Here is an 18,097-nt window from a genome sequence, read left to right as displayed (position 1 = left end):
GTTTTAAATGTGCGCTTGTAGTGTACTTCAAATCTTAAAAGTATTTTTTTTTTATTGTTCTTGCACATAAAATAATATTAATTAAATAAAAGGTAAATTAACAGTACACTTTCATGACTGTTTACCAAACTTGAGTACACTTTTAAAAAGTGCACTTTGTAATAATGTCAAATTAAAAGTTTTACCAATTGTGTTTTAATATTTTTTGTCATGTTTGTACTGTTATTTTCATGTGTTGATTAACATACTAAGTTAATCATGTAAAGTTCTTGATTATAATTTAACTGTTTTAAATGTCATCATTACAGATGTCATACAAGTTTCAATAGAAATTACATTAAAATATATTTATTAACATGCAATCAAGTGTCCAAAAACATTACATTCAATTTTCACTTAAGCCTTTTTTTTAAAGTATATTATTTCCACAAGTAGTATTCTTTGTAAAACTATAAAGTGTACTTCTTTTTTTGTGTGTGTGTGTGTGTGTGTGTGTGAGAGAGAGAGAGAGAGAGAGAGAGAGAGAACATAAATTAAATTAATTCGTTTTTAATATAAATTATATTAAATTGGATTATTAATGGCTCTTTCAATCTGTCAGGTTCATATTTAAAGGAACACGCAGACTTTTTGGGACTTTCGCTTATTCACCGTATCCCCCAGAGTTAGATAAGTCCATACATACCCTTCTCATCTCTGTGCGTGCCGTAACTCTGTCTGACGCACCCACCGCTAGCCTAGCTTAGCACAAAGACTGGAGGTAAATGGCTCCAGCTAGCATACTGCTCCCAATAAGTGACAAAATAACGCCAACATTTTCCTATTTACATGTTGTGATTTGTATAGTCACAGCGTGTACAAATAACAAGGTCACATGAGACTCAGCCATCTTCTAACCGTATACACACTGGGAACTATATTCTCAGAAGCCGAAGCACTGCTACTTGGGCAGAGTAGTATACAAATCACAACATGTAAATAGGAAAATGTTGGCGTTATTTTGTCACTTATCTGGAGCAGTATGCTAGCTGGAGCCGTTTACCTCCAGTCTTTGTGCTAAGCTAGGCTAGCGGTGGGTGCGTCAGACAGAGTTACGGCACGCATGGAGATGAGAAGTGTGTGTATGGACTTATCTAACTCTGGGGGATACGGTGAATAAGCTAAAGTCCCAAAAATTGGTGTGTTCCTATAAGTCATTATTATGTGACATGGTGACTGATTTCTGAGGATATTTGGTCTAACTGACTGTGTTTGTGTACTTCCAGGTGCTGAGGTTTGTTGGTGTGTGTGTGTGTGTGTGTGTGTGGTGAGGTGAAGCAATGCCGCTGGTCAGGAGAAACATCGAGCCAAGGCATCTGTGCAGAGGAGCTTTACCTGAGACCATCAGCAATGAGCTGGAGTGTGTGACCAACAACACGCTCTCTGCCATCATACGCCAACTCAGCAGCCTCAGTAAGACCCACTCGATCGTGTCAGACGGGCTGAAATAGATTTAGATTTTTTTAAGCTGCCTTTACAATACAATCATCTAATATGTATGCTTTTTTTTCTGATAGCAATATGTTTTCTTTTCAATAATCATTTGACAATTTACACAAACAGCTGGACAACAGAGCAAAACAAAACAAAACAAGCAAAACAAAACAAAACAAAACAAAACAAAACAAAACAAAACAAAACAAAAACAATTAAACATTTCTACCAATACTGCCTAAAAAACAATAACAAAAAGTCACAAAGTTGTGCATTGAAACTAATTTGAGAAGTTTTATATATATATATATATATATGTATATATATATATATATATATATATATATATATATATATTAGAAGTAGTTTAAATAATTAATTGTATACATTTATAAATAAATAAATAAAACATATGCAGCCTGACATTTATTCAAGACAGCCTTGTTCTGAGAACACAGTTTAGCGTCATAATATAGTTGAATCTATATGCAAGTAGTTCTGTTTTTACACAAACACACTATAAATCAATGGACAGAATGAGATCAGATAACAATGCTTTTTGCTCGCTGGCTTCCAGCAAATGCTCTAAAGCTTAATCCCATCAAGTGCAGAGAGAGATCGACAGATGTGGACGCCGAGTGTGTGCATGTTCTCTGGGGTCAGAGATCCTGAATTGCTGAATTCATGTTGCCTGCAATTTCCTGTGTGTGTGTGTGTGTGTGTGTGTGTGTGTGTGTGTGTGTGTGTGTGTGTGTGGATCTTTATGTGGCTGAGCATGTGATATGTGCATGTATGGAATGAGACACACATCATTTGATTTGGAGGGAATGTGTATGTGTTGCCGTTCTCCAGTACATTAGATCATGCACCAAAATTATATAGGAGTGGACATACTGTAATGTTGAAGATTGTAAATAAAAGTTGTGCCCTTGAGCGCATAGCTTAGCCTCAGCTTGCATCAAGAGGATTGTTCCTAATGTTGCTGATGTTTTCTGCATTCTCTAAAGGACTATTTCAAAGCTCATCTCCGATGTTCTGTCTGTTTTCTCTTCTTCAACAGGTAAACATGCCGAGGACGTGTTCGGAGAGCTCTTTAATGAAGCCAACACATTCTACCTGCGTGCTAATTCTCTACAGGACCGCATAGACCGTCTTGCAGTCAAGGTCACTGAGTTGGACTCTAGTGTGGAGGAAGGTCAGTCAAAGGTCAAAGGTTAAGGATGACATACACTTGACGGGGGGGGGGGGGGTGTGCTTTTTTTAACAGGATATGCGGTTCAGAATGACCTGTGGATTTCACCAGTCACCATGAAATTAAAATGACAATTTTTTTTTATGAAATATCGCAGTATTTATTATAAATGATTTATCCATGCACATAATGTTATTATTATGTTGTGTCAGGGGCAACCTGTCACTCACATGAGATCCACCAATAGCAAACCACCACCATCCAATCAAATCAAGCCCCGCCCTACATTTTTCCATATGTCATAATAGAGGGAAAAAAGGACTCTCTCACAGGCCCGGAGTGGGTAATCGGGAGAATCGGGAGTATTCCCGGTGGGCCGCTTCACTTTTGGGCCGGTCGAGGATTTTTTTTTTTTTTTTTTTTCACATTTCAATGTCACATTAGTTACATTAGGATACACACGTTCCGCATTCTGCCACCACAGCGCGCAACTCAGCATGGGTTGTACCATGTGAGGGAGTTCTCCCCTCCCCTCCTATAGAAATGGTTGGGTCCATAGCCCGTCTTTTCAAAACGTTTTCTCAGCAGTGTTACCAACTTAGCAATTTTGTTGCTAGATTTAGCAACTTTTCAGACTACCCTAGCAACTTTTTTTTCAAAAAGCACTTAGCAACAAATTTAGCAATTTTTAAAGTTTATTTGGCAACTTTTAGCAACTTTTGGAAAGTGACTCTAATCCAAACAACACTCGCAAGGGCGTGGTGAGCTGGTAAGGGCACCACAACTTCCAATAGGAAATTTGAACTGCAGTAGTCACCGTTCTACCTGAAGAGGTTGAACAGCCTTTTTACAGCATATATTGTAGAATTAAAACACTTTATACCCAAATGTCAAATAAATTACTTTTATAAATGAACAGCATTAATAAAGCCCCAGTCTTACAGATTATTAACTAAAAAAAGTTGTTTTAGGTCTTAAAGGTGGGGTATGTGATTTGCAAAACGGCCGGCAGATTTTGAAAATACACAACTCAAATGGTCCTTCTTTCCTTTGACTCCACCCATTCGAAGAACATGGACATGGATGGGGGAGAGGGGTATGGTACGACCGTTTGATTGACGCACTTACTGTCCAATGATTCTAGGTGATCTTGGAAATGATTGGCTGGAGTTTTTCGAGTCCTGCCCGTTCCACAGATGATTAAATTGCTTAATTTTCATTTCAGTGCTTCTAACTCAGTGGCTGTAAGGGGGTTAGGAATAGGATTTCAAGTGATTTTGAAAAAATGGCCAAAAAAGAGAATTACATACCCCACCTTTAACTAAAAAAAGTTGGTTTAGGGTTTAGTTACCCTTGGGTAACTAAACCCTAAACCAACTTTTTTTAGAAAAAAAAAAAGTTTATATATATATATATATATATATATATATATATATATATATATAATTTCTTTAACAAACAATAATATCTACGTATTTCATAATGGCGTAGTTTTGCTTTGCGATTACGTAATGACGTCATAACGCTATGACGTCACAACGTCATTTAGCAACTTTTAGCAACAAATCGATCTGCCTTTAGCAACTTCCCCTGAAAATTAGTTGGCAACACTGTTTCTCAGGGAGGCTACCGCGGCTCCGCCGGCGCCTACTGATAGCTGGGCCGGCCGTAACGGTACGCGTCAGGGAGGATGGATGGGAGGAAGAGGCCAGGAGGTAGGCTATGGAAGCTTTGTTTCCGCCACAGAATAAAACATTTTAAAAGATAATTGCGACTTTTTATCTCGAGTTTACATCTCGCAATTCTGACTTTTTTTCTCAGAATTGCGAGATATAAAGTCAGAATTGCCTGAAATAAAGTCGCAATTGCGTGTTAAAAAGTCAGAATTGTGAGATATAAAGTCAGAATTGCCTGAAATAAAGTTGCAATTGCGTGTTATAAAGAATTGTGAGATATAGAGTCAGAATTGCGTGATATAAAGTCGCAATTGCTTCTTATAAAGTCAGAATTGCAAGATATAAAATCAGAACTGCCTGAAATAAAGTCGCAATTGCTTATAAAGTCAGAACTGCCAGATATAGAGTCAGAATTGTGTGATATAAAGTCATAAAACGTGTTATAAAGTCACAATTGCGAAATATAAAGTCAGAATTGTGTGATATAAAGTCGCAATTGCTTATAAAGTCAGAACTGCCAGATATAGAGTCAGAATTGTGTGATATAAAATCATAAAACGTGTTATAAAGTCAGAATTGCAAATTATAAAGTCAGAATTGTGTGAAATAAAGTCGCAATTGCTTATAAAGTCAGAACTGCAAGATATAAAGTCAGAATTGTGTGATATAAAGTAGCAATTGCGTGTTATAAAGTCAGAACTGCCAGATATAGAGTCAGAATTGTGTGATATAAAGTCATAAAACGTGTTATAAAGTCACAATTGCGAAATATAAAGTCAGAATTGTGTGATATAAAGTCGCAATTGCTTATAAAGTCAGAACTGCCAGATATAGAGTCAGAATTGTGTGATATAAAATCATAAAACGTGTTATAAAGTCAGAATTGCAAATTATAAAGTCAGAATTGTGTGAAATAAAGTCGCAATTGCTTATAAAGTCAGAACTGCAAGATATAAAGTCAGAATTGTGTGATATAAAGTAGCAATTGCGTGTTATAAAGTCAGAATTGCGAAATATAAAGTCAGAATTGCGAAATATAAAGTCAGAATTGCGAAATATAACGTCAGAATTGTGTGAAAAAGTTGCAATTGCTTCTTATGCTACTTATAAAGTCTAAGTGAATTATTATTTAACCTTTACATTATTTGTTAACCCATGGTATTAATACTAACACAATAGTACGAGCTGAACTGTTGCTTCATTTATCCAATTTTAAAAAAGTGCTAATTTGGAATTCCACTATGGAAAAAGTGGGCCGGTCTTGGGCCTGAAACTCCCGGGCTGAAAAGTGGCCCCACTCCGGCCCTGCTCTCTCAACTTACATTTCATGCAACTTTAATCATGTTAACTATGATTCTCATTTAATTAGTTGTTTTTTTAAATCATAACAAAATTTGTACCAATAAATGATTGATGAATAAAAATGACTCTCTGTGGTAAGCAATGACATGCAAGTTACATTGCTTAAAATTTCAAAGTAAGGTTAACCAAACAATAGTATTAAACCAGTACCAGTGAAATATTAATAGCATCATACATGAATGATGGGCATGCCCAGGCATAATCTGTAGATTATCAGTTTATTTATAACCATTTTTTCGCTATCCTTTTTTTTTTGAAAATCTGTAAAATTGATGGTAAATGTGTTAAATGGCACTACCATAACATCAAAAAATACAACTCATAGATAATATAGGGTATGTATAGAACTTTGTAAATGGTGTGTTTTCTAATTCTGTGGAGAGCAGATATTGTGTGCCTAGAGATAACTGATGTGCTTTGTAATAATCTCTCTGTTTCCTTTTTTTGGCACAGTATCACTTCAGGACATTAACATGCGTAAAGCCTTCAGGAGCTGTACTGTTCAAGACCAGCAGGCGGTGACAAAGAGCAGCACTCCGAACCCCATCACAGAGATGTACAACACCAGCGACAAGCCTCCACCTCTGAACATACTCTCTGCTTACAGGTGTGTGTGTGTGTGTGTGTGTGTGTGTGTGTGTGTGTGTGTGTGTGTGTGTGTGTGTGTGTGTAAGGGGACAGAATATACAGTTTGTACGGTATAAAAACCATTACGTCTATGGAGAGTCCCCACAAAGATAGTAAACCAGACGTGTGTGTGTGTGTGTGTGTGTGTGTGTGTGTGTGCGTGTGTGCTTTCATCCTTTTTTATATATATTAAAGGGATAGTTCACCCAAATATTAAAATTCTGTCATTAATAATCACCCTCATGTCGTTCCAAACCCGTAAGACTTTCGTTCATCTTCAGAAAACAAATAAAGATCTTTTTGATGAAATCTGAGAGATTTCTGTCCCTCCATTGACAGCTACGCAACTACCACTTTGACGCTCAAAAGATCGTTAAACTAATCCATATGAATTGAGCGGTTTAGTACAAATTTTCTTACGAGACTCAATCGCTTTATATGATGAACAGATTGAATTTGGGCTTCTATTCACATTTAAACACTGATCAGCGAACACAAACAGAAGCTCAACCGAACCGGCTTGACGCGCGAGAACAAACCTCATTGGTTCTTGCTGAAGCTCAAACGTGATGCGTAACACGAGAATGAACCTCATTGGTTCTCGCACATCAAGCGAACATCTTTAAGCTTCTGTTTACCACAACTGATGTGTGAGTTGATCAATGTTTATATGTGAATAAAAGCCTAAATTCAATCTGTTCATTATATAAAGCGATCGAGTCTCTTCAGAAAATGTGGACTAAACCTCTCAATACATATGGATTAGTTTTACGATCTCTTTATGAATTTTTTGAAGCGTCAAAGTGGTAGTTGCGTAGCTGTCAATGGAGGAACAGAAAACTCTCAGATTTCATCAAAAAGATCTTCATTTGTGTTCTGAAGATGAACGAAAGTCTTACAGGTTTGGAACGACATGAGATTGAGTAATTAATGACAGAATTTAAATGTTTAGGTGAACTATCCTTTTAAGATGTTTATTGTGTACAAATGAGTTGTGTTTGTTTGTTTGTTTGATCCAGAGATGACCATATTGATGGAATTAAGTTCTACACAGACCCCTCATATTTCTTTGACTTGTGGAAGGAGAAAATGCTTCAAGACACAGAAGACAAGAGAAAAGAGAAGAGGAAACATAGGGTAAAATAATCACGCCTGTGAATGTTTTGAATGTCTATAAATCTGCTAACGTTTTTGCAAATGTAGTTGTGTTTGCAGCAGAATGAGTTTGGCTTATTTGACCTATTCACACACAGTTCCTTTGAGTAAAAACTGGATACTCTCCCAGAGGAAAACGATATTGCTCAGAATTAACGAGTTTTCAGAAGCTAAAAGCTCAGATCATTTACATCTTCTGGCACAGGAGCAGAAGCGAGGTGTTGATGGGACGTTGCCTCGTGAGGTGAAGAAGGTTCGTAAGGCTCATAACCGCAGACAGGAATGGAACATGATGGCTTTTGATAAAGAGCTACGGCCGGACCATCGTCATCATCATCATACACTTCGCAGGGGTGTATCGTCTGAGGACTCGCTGTCTCCAGAGTACAGGTCTGATATTTTAAACCGTATCTATGCCGTATTAATCACATATAACCATATAATATTAATGGTTACAGTGATGTTCTTAGTAATATAATAAGTGAATGGGACAATGCAATGCAAACATTAAGATTAAAATACACACCGGCATGATGTGCACAAGGATACAATACAAGAATTTTGAAGCATTCATTTAAAGGCATAATGAAATCAAAATTAACATTTCTTTTTTTCTTTTTGGAATATTGCAGTGGTTATTATAAATGATTTATATATTAGATTTTTCATTTAACTGTGTGCAGGTATTTGAAGTTTCTTGTGCTCACCAAAGCTGCATTTATTTAATCAAAACCACAGTGATATTGTGAAATATTATTAAAATTTAAAATAACTTTTCTATGTGAATATTTTAAAATGTAATATATTCCTGTGTACAAAGCTGAAGCATCATTAAATAACCATATAATATTAATGGTTACAGTGATGACAATGCAATGCAAACATTAAGATTAAAATACACACCGGCATGATGTGCACAAGGATACAATACAAGAATTTTGAAGCATTCATTTAAAGGCATAATGAAATCAAAATAAACATTTCTTTTTTTTTTTTTATATTGCAGTGGTTATTATAAATGATTTATATATTAGATTTTTCATTTAACTGTGTGCAGGTATTTGCTTTCACAAGTTTTTGAAAGAAGTTTCTTGTGCTCACCAAAGCTGCATTTATTTAATCAAAAACACAGTGATATTGTGAAATATTATTAAAATTTAAAATAACTTTTCTATGTGAATATTTTAAAATGTAATTAATTCCTGTGTACAAAGCTGACGCATCATTACTCCAGTCTTCAGTGTCACATGATCCTTCAGAAATCATTGTAATATGCTGATTTTTACTACTTTTTTGTTTGTTTGTGGAAACCATGATACACTACCAATTAGAGGTTTGTGGTAAGGAAGATTTTTTAAATAATTTGAATAATAATAAATGAATACTTTTATTCAGCAAGGACACATTAAATTGATCACAAGTGACAGTAAATACATCTGTCACATTTTCCACAAAAATTTTAAGCAGCCAACACTGTTTCCAACATTGATCAATTTAACAACCATTATTAATAATTGAGCACCAACTAAGTATATTAGAATGATTTCTGAACGATCCTGTAACACTTTTTAAATTTGAATTATTCCAAACGTTTGACCGGTGAAGTGTATATTTGTATAAAGTAATTCTTTTAATGAAGCAAACTAGATTTCTTCTGATTCGGTTCCTCAGAAATCAATATTGCATGATTTGCATGAATCTTCTTTTCAACAGACCACATCCAAACAACTCCGACTACCCAGTCCCAGCATGCCACGCTCCAGCCCGAGCTCATCCGGTGGAGACAGCATCATGGAGTGCTAATGGAGGGGTGGAGCACGAGTACCACAGCATCGAAGGGCCTGCGGGGGTAACTGTGGCTGCTGATGGAGGCTACAGAGTGGCTTTACATCCAGCTCCTCCACAGTTCCTGCCCCGGGAAAATGGAGTCAATGGAACCGGCACGCTTCCACCAACAGACTATGGGTAATAGCAAAAATGCATGACTCGGCTATTTTAAATAAACAAGATATTGTAGTTTTCTGTTATGTTGAAAAAAACGTTAGTATTTCCATGCTATTAGTGCTGGTCTAGTCTCACACTGGACGCGTACGCAGAGGCGAAGCATCAGGCACCCATTGCACAAATTGTGCTGACCCGTCACATGCTTTCATTTACAATTGCCAGCATAGTCCGCTGTGATGCGATACTGTCCCGACTCGCGCACACACCATATAACCATGTTAAGCCATATAACAAGCTGTTTAGTGTAGCTTATATGATAAATATAGTCTTTAGTATATAGTATTTTCTAGTGCAAAACTTTCTGTTGCAGTTTTCTTCTTCAATTTAAAAAAACAAAAACAGTGGTTATAATATAACTTAAAGGAACCATATGTAAGAAATGTATTTCATTTAATCATAAAATGGCCCTGATATGTCACTAGACATTAAGAAATCATGTTCATTTCAAATACTTATATCACTGACACAGAGGTGGACAAAGTACACAACTTCCTTACTTGAGTAAAAGTACAGATACTACTGGTCAAATGTAACTCCGTTACAAGTAAAAGTTGTAAAGACCAATTTTTACTTAAGTAAAAGTACAGAAGTACTCGTTTTTAAAAGTACTTGAGTATAAAAGTAAATGTCAGTGCATTGTTTTATTGTTGTATTGTTGCATGTAATACTTGCAGTACCTTATGCCTCTGAATCTATGCCTGCCTACCTACCCTCATATCAATATCAAATGTATTTATAGGACACAGTTCCAGTAGTGGGATTAAATAAGTGCAATCAATAACGTCCACAATGGTTTCAGACACCCAAATGGCTGTTCCCAATTTTTTGGCTTTTAGTATGAATATGTTAGCCTTACTGTTATCTATAAGCTAGTGTGCTCCAAAACAATGACAAAATTTGCATTTAGAAGACCAAACCCAACGTTGAAAATTAAAATCAAGTTGATGTCAGAATCCAGTGTCAGTGACATTAATCTCCAACGTTGGACAGACGTTGTATTGTGGTTGAAAATCGTGTTGACGTCAGAAACCAACATCAGTCAGGTTCTGACGTCAACCAGACTTTTATTTCCAACCAAAATGCAACCCCTGCAACCAAAATCATCCCCTTACTGATGTTACTACTTTCTACTCAAGGACTTTGACAGAAATGTAGTGGAGTAAAAAGTACGATATTTGTCTTTCAAATGTAGTGAAGTTAAAGTAAAAAGTTTCCAGAAAAAGTAATACTCAAGTAAAGTACAGATACTCAAAAAGTGTACTTAAGTACAGTACTCAAGTAAATGCACTTTGTTACTGTCCACCTCTGCACTGACAACAGTAGTCCGGCCAGGATATTGTCATTTAAAAGTGAAGTTGCAGCCCTCAACTGATGTTGATGTTGTCATCTTGTGTTTTGGCCTGATGCTCCACCCTCCACCTATCTACCAATCACGAAGTCAGTAGTGTTTCGGCATCCGGGTTGCCAGCTCTGCTCTAGTTACCACAGCTGCAGCTGCAAACGTGTCGGATAAAAAATGTCTAACGTTACGAAACCTAAAAGACCTCGTTATGAATCCGAAATATGCAAACCATCTCTCATGAAGCATAAACATAATTAACAGAAAAAAAAACGTACTGTGTAGGACTCGTCACTTGCCATTGGAAGCTCCTTGTAGCAGCCTACGTTCCTGCTGGATCCTGCAGCCTAACTGGCAACCTCGAGTCAGGGGGGAGGGGGAGGGGATACACCGCTCTACAGTAATTTGAAAGTGATTGCAGTACCAGTTTTGGCCACAATCTTACATACGGTTCCTTTAAGTGCACTTCCAAAATCCACTTAATTGTATTGAATGTGCACTTGTAGTGTACTTCAGATCTTATGAGCATATTAAAAAAAAAACTGTTCTTATTTACACCGTACACACCCAATTTTTTTATCACACACATACAAACCACACTCTGACATGCATACCAACACACCCACACAACTATAGCTATATCATTTATCCAATTGGATAAAACAGGAATAAAGTGGGTATTTGCTTTATAGGCCAAACCTGAGAAAATTTCATTGAGTAAAATTTTTAATTTTGAGGCCTTGCCAACAGAATGAAAGTCTATTAACAAAGACTGCATAATGTTATAGTTAAATGGCACTGGGATTAAAAAATGCACATTTTAACATTGACATTTTTGTCCTTTAGGTCCTGGGTGTAACTATTTTGTGTTACTAGTGTAAAATAGATTTAGTAAAGGAAATAGGGGTGAAATAGTAAAATCCCCCCCCCCCCTCCAAAAAAAAACAAACACCACAATGTATGCAGTTGGCCATCAACACAGGCAAAATTATCAAAAAAACTAAGCTGAAAAAGACAAAAATGTCCATAAGGGTTAAATGAGTCAGAAGAGCAATCTAAAGTTCAGCTAATTGCATTTAAACTATCACACATTTTCATTTAATTGCAATTGACGTGCAGTTATTTGTCCGAAAACATTACGGGCCCTATTTTAGCGATCTGAAACCCAAGTGTCAAAGCGCAAGTAACTTTGTTGGCGGGTCTCAGCGCTGTTGCTATTTTCCCGGCGGGATAAATGACTCTTGCGCCCGACGCAAATCTAAAATGGGTTGGTCTGAAGTAGCTTCATTACTCATAGGTGTGGTTTGGGCGTAACGTGAATTAAACCAATCAGAGCGTCATCTCACATTCCCTTTAAGAGCAGACGCGCTTGTTCTAAAGCAGATTCCTATTATAACGGCGGATTTGCCAGGCGCGCACCAGGAGCGGTTCACCGCCGAGGACAGCAACGCTCTCGTCAGGGACGTTGGGGATGGAGAAACCCACCCAAATTAACTTTGGTTAAAAAGGCGTATGATAATTTGGGTAAATGTGTAAGCTAGATGTATGCTTTTATAATAAATTGTCTATCTATCTATCTATCTATCTATCTATCTATCTATCTATCTATCTATCTATCTATCTATCTATCTATCTATCTATCTATCCATCTATCTATCTATCCATCTATCTATCCATCTATCTATCCATCTATCTATCCATCTATCTATCCATCTATCTATCTATCTATCTATGATTTGCAAAAATGAAAACTGCTGCTTCTGTGTAGGCTATATGAGAGAATCAAAGTGTATGCGCGTTGTGCACACGCTACATTGATTATGGCGAAGCATGCGCCCTTAAAATAGCATATGAATAACATGCGCAACGCGCCACTGACTTTAAACTATTTTTTCCTGGTTAGTGGCGCAATTGTTTTCTAAACCTGCAAAATAGCATGAAGGAACGTTTGCGCCGGAACACGCCTCCTTTTTTGCGCTGAACCGCCCCGAGAGCGCAAATTCATTCCCTAGTTTAGCGACGTGCTTCTGTGGAGGGAAAAGCACGCTTTGCACGGGTGCAAAATAGGAATGATACATGCGTCGGTGTACAAAGTCAATTGCGCTGGGTGCAAGATAGGGCCCTACATTTAGTTAGCACTGAAGTATATTCTTTTAACTCTTTTAAAATTATTTACGTAATAAGTAACTTTTTAAAAGTACAAGGGGTGTAAATGCTGCTCTAACTTTATAACATGGGAGTCGAAAAAAATATGCACTGCTTGCGTGTCCAGTGTGAAATGGGCTTTTGACAGCATTCCCGAGGACTACCCACAACTCATTCACTAACCGTGTGGTGAATATTGCAGACTGTTCATGAAGTGTAAGAGCACGCTCAAATTGCCAGTTTCAGATCTCAAAATGAATCTGGAACAAGATTTAAAATTGGTCTGTGAACTAAAGGTGTGTTCACACTTGTAATTCGGTTCACTTGGTTCGGACCAAAAATAAATAAAAAAATGTAGTCCTGGTCCACTTAGTGTTCACATTGCCATTTTAACACCGAATCTAAAGGCATAGGGAGGGATATGTTCACAACCTGATTAGTCGGCTTTTATTTTGTATATTTCGTGACGGAACTTGCCGAACATCCAAAACAATGCTGCGTGCTGAGCTAAATGCGCTCGTTGTATGTGTGTAGCCTACATATGATGGTATTTAGACCAGCTGAGAACTCGTAAAGAGATTATAAAATGTGTAAAAGAGTCAAAACAGCAGCAGGAATCCCTCTGTCACACACACACACACACACTCACACACAGATCTGCTGTGAGAAGACACGGTTCTGATGCCTGTGATGAGCAACATCGCCAGCTATGACGGGTCGCATCTTGTGACATCATGTCCTGTTTTTGGTTGGTTTACATGTCTTTGACGTTTGTAAGCGGACTGAGACTCATCTTTTCAGCGTCTCGGTCCTCTTGTTTGGGGCACCAGGATCCAGATGGCAGCGTTCACACTTAATCCAACCAGACATGCCAAGTGTGAACACACCCTGTGCATTTACAAGGTTTACTGGAATGATACAGTGAGCACTGGAAAAAGCTACAAAGTGGACCAGACTTTTATGCTAATAGTCCAAAGCCTCTATCCAATGACCAGGTTTGCTGGTCCATGTAAAGGTTACTTGGTGAGGTTTCCAAATACTGTATTTTTCACCCTCTCTCTGTCTCTGTTGTAGTATGATGGAGTACTATGCCAGTTCAGGGCCGCCGCCTCCTCCAGTGGCTCTCCTCATTCCCTCTGCACAGACGGCCTTCGCCTCACCTCCAGCTACTCCTCATCCTGGAGCAATCACATCATCCCTACGGTGTCCTCTTCCACCTGTCCCTCCTCCCGGAGCGGTTTCAGGTCCTCCTCCTCCTCCAGCGCCTCCACCTCATCCCGCTGCAGTCGGAGAGGGACGGAGACGCTGTCTGAAGCCCGTCACAGACGCTCGCAGTGACCTACTCTCAGCAATACGCATGGGTAAGTCCAGTGCTTTCTGCATATTAATACACATCAACAGGACAACTGTACTTTAACATGACTACAGTACTGTATACGGTACACTTGTGAAAAACAAGTACAATTTAGGATGCTTAAAGGGATGGTTCGGAGTAAAATCAACCTAGGGTCCTTTGCACCATGACCTCGAGCCAAACAGAAGCCTTTTTCCCTTGGTCGAACATTATTAAAGTTAGATCTTATTTAGAGAAATCAGCCGAATGGCTTAGTGCAGGCGCTAATGGATCCTATGATGTATCTCGTAAATTACCCCACTAATAATGCCCAGAATGCTACCAAACTTCTACAGTAGTACAAATAGGTTCTGTACTCATAAAACGAGGCATTGGAAAGTTTGTAAGTACATCAGGAGTTTATTTAAATAACACTTGTCTGATGGCTAATGCTACTGCTAACCCGGACGTCAACATCACTTCCGTGGTTTAGGAAAAGCCCGTAAAAGTCCTGCAGAAAGCGATGCATAAGGAAGTAGTGTAACGACGCCCAGTTCCAGGAATGCACTAATATTTTGTTGGTAGTACCAGTTTGCAACAATTATTAGTTAACACTAAGTTGTTAACACTTCGGAAAAAAATAATAATTCGTCGTTACACTACGTCCTTATGCATTGCTTTCTACAGGACTTTTACGGGCTTTTCCCAAATCACGGAAGTGACCTCGACGTCAGGGTTAGCGGTAGCATTAGCCATCAGGCAAGTGTTATTTAAATAATCTCCTGATGTACTTACAAACTTTCCAATGCCTCGTTTTATGAGTACAGAACCTATTTGTACGACTGTAGAAGTTTGGTACCATTCTGGGCATTATTAGTGCGGTACTTTACCAGATACATCATTGGATCCTAGCCTGGCAAGCCAGACCTACATCAAGATGTTAGGTCTGGAAACTCACCATAGTCACGGCTCAATCCGAGGGGTGGGATAAACGGCTGTCTTTCAAATTCCCTCTGCACGCAATAGGACAGCGCTTCAACCAACCAGAGCGTTTTCCCTACAGCGGAGCTTAGTTGATAGATTCAACTTTTGCCATATCTGGCCGGCAAAACGACGAACACATCTTCCTTTTTTTAAGAATGACTTAAGTGCCGTTCTTTGCTCTTTTCTCAAAGAAAAACTTAACTCCAAGTCCTCCAGAGTCGCGGCCAAAGCCGATTCGAAAGACCGTTGTTCTCCATCAGCAGCCGCCATTCTTTGTTTTCAAGTAGCAGCAGCAGCCAGGTAACCGTCGCAACTCTGTCGTGTATGTTAAGACCGCCCCCGCCTACTCTATACACAACGTGATTGGCCTGACCCAATCTGGGTTTTTGCAGCGAGAAGGTTTATTGAGAGTTGCTAGACGTACCTGGCTGCGAAATACATTTTGCTGCCGCTAGGATGCGTCTAGATTTCTAGGCTAATTGGATCCATTAGCGCCTGATGGTCCTTATTCCGAACCATCCCTTTAAGGAAATAACATACTTAAGTTTACACTTAATTGCAACTAAATGAAAATGTAATATATTGTAAATTTATATTAAATGCAATTAGCTGATCTTCAGAGTGTTTTTTGACTAAACTTAATTCATAATTATTTCTATAGTCTTTTAAATATGATTAAAGTGTACTGCTGAACGTACTGACAAGCATTTATGGTAAACTAAAATATACTTTTTAACGTAATTTCTATGCATACATTTTTAAATTACACATTAATTAATGAATTATGAAGTTTTTGAAATATATTATCTTTAAATGGAATATGGGATATCACACTACCGTTACAATTATAATCAAGTACTTTACGTGTGCTTTAGTATATTAGTCAACACATCAAAATAAGTACTTCTTTAAAGCATGACAAAATATTATTTAATTACTTGAATGTAAAACCTTTAATTTGACATTATAAAAGTGTACTTAAGTGTTAAGAAACAGTCATGAAAGTGTTCTCTTTTTAAGCGCATGTGTCTTTTATATCATATATTATTTGCAATTTTAATAAAATACAAAACAAGTGCACATTCACAAAGGCACATGATACAGTACATAATTGGAAATTTGATTAACCAAATTTGATTAATATTGTAGCAGTGGATGTAAATGTAGATGTCAATGTGGAGTCATATGATTAATTTAAGTCATTTTTAATGATATAATAAACTTTTTCTGTTTAGTCCAAACTCAGCAGCTACTACATAAGATTTTAAGAGTGTCAATGCTATGCACAAAACAGGTTGGCCCTGTGTACTGTATAGGCTACTGTACATGTTTTGTGTGTGTGTGTGTGTGTGTGTGTGTGTGTGTTCAGGTATCCAACTAAAGAAAGTACAGGAGCAACAGGAACAGCAGGCTAACAGAGAGCCGGTGGGGAATGACGTGGCCACGATCCTCTCTCGCCGCATAGCCGTGGAGTACAGCGACTCGGAAGACGACTCAGAACTGGATGAGAATGAATGGTCTGACTGATTATAGTCAGCCACACACACAATGGTAGAACAGAGACCTTCCTTGTAAATAAGTACGTTCACCTTCAGACGCCCACATTAACTCTTTCCCCACCAATGACGGAATTTTCCATCGTTTATGAGACGACGCTTCCTTGCCAATGACAGAAATTTCCGGCAATCCATGTTTTCGCCGTTATATGGTGCGCTATTAGCATTTTTTGATAGAGTGTATGTATCAAAACACAGATGAAGAAGAAGCAGAAACAAGCGATAGAAGCATTGCTTACGCACATGTAAGATAAAGCGATCATCAAACATTAAACAGCATATAAATCAAAACTGCCTAATGCAGGGTTCCCACGGGTCCTTGAAATCCTTGAAAGTTTGTGAATCTGACAAAAAAAATTCAAGGCCCTGGAAAGTTTTTTTAAAATAAACGCGCATAGATACAGGTCCTTGAAAGTGCTTGAATTTATTTTGTGCAAGAAGTTTTCTGAAAAAAAAAAAAAAAAATCCATATTATTCCCTCCGGTCCACTAATGTGTTATTTCGTCAACACTTCATGGCCTATGCATACTAGCTTGCTTGATTTACCTTAGTTAACCACATTTACGCATTACGTTAAGTGTTTCCTATGAGGTACTTTGTGTTGTACGTTGCCATGGCGTTCACGCACACAAAACGGTAACAATGTATCTTAAAAGGTAACACGATGTAACCTTGCTCTTACCTGAAATCTGTCCCCACATTAAGTTCTTGAATTTGAGGGTATTGGACCTGGAAAGCCCTCGAAAGGTCCTTGAATTTGAAGTTAACCAAGGTGTGGGAACCCTGCTAACGTTACGGAGAGAAATGTCGACCCAGGACGAGGTACAGGACCGTGAAGCTTTGGGGGTGTTGATGGACTCGGTCATTGTTTTGATCATTGGTCTGAATCCGATCCAGATGATTTTCTCAGCTTTTTGTTTAGATATTCATTCAACAAAATATTCTGGAGGCCATGAAAATTTTGTGAAAATGATCAAAAATCCCGGCGCTGACTGGCAGCTTTTCTTTAAAAAAAAAAACCTGGCGGGGAAAGAGTTAAGAATGATGTCAGTTTCTTAAAGGGCACCTATTATGCCCCTTTTTAGAAGATGTAATATTGGTCTTGGGTGTCCCCAGAATGCATTTGTGAAGTTTCAGCACAAAATACCCCACAGTTAATTTATTATAACCATTTGAAAATGTCATTTTTTGGGGCCTGTTTTAAAAAGAGCTGTTTTGGCGTCTACCACTTTAAATGTAAATGAGCTGCAT

At 37.9% G+C, this 18,097-nt stretch overlaps 1 protein-coding gene across 2 annotated transcripts; it reads left to right on the top strand.

The window, feature by feature from the left end:
- Positions 1-1,319: 1,319 nt before the first annotated feature.
- On the top strand, positions 1,320-17,293 carry wasf3a (WASP family member 3a; the record flags this gene model as incomplete). 2 transcript variants are annotated; one of them, XM_081364817.1, is made up of 8 exons in its annotated part: positions 1,320-1,452; positions 2,534-2,668; positions 6,157-6,310; positions 7,350-7,467; positions 7,691-7,875; positions 9,199-9,450; positions 14,048-14,334; positions 16,660-17,293. In XM_081364817.1, the coding sequence occupies 8 exons, from the start codon at positions 1,320-1,322 to the stop codon at positions 16,815-16,817; spliced, it is 1,422 nt and encodes a 473-aa protein (XP_081220943.1). In that variant the 3' UTR covers positions 16,818-17,293. The 2 variants fall into 2 exon arrangements, with proteins under 2 accessions (XP_081220943.1, XP_081220944.1); XM_081364818.1 differs by lacking the exons at positions 1,320-1,452; positions 2,534-2,668 and adding an exon at positions 4,201-4,380.
- Positions 17,294-18,097: the final 804 nt, after the last annotated feature.

Source organism: Scardinius erythrophthalmus (genome assembly GCF_964197995.2).
Source record: "Scardinius erythrophthalmus genome assembly, chromosome: 5".
NCBI lineage: Eukaryota > Metazoa > Chordata > Actinopteri > Cypriniformes > Leuciscidae > Scardinius > Scardinius erythrophthalmus.
Note: the sequence above shows the minus strand (reverse complement) of the source record. Positions and strands in the feature narration are given on the sequence as shown.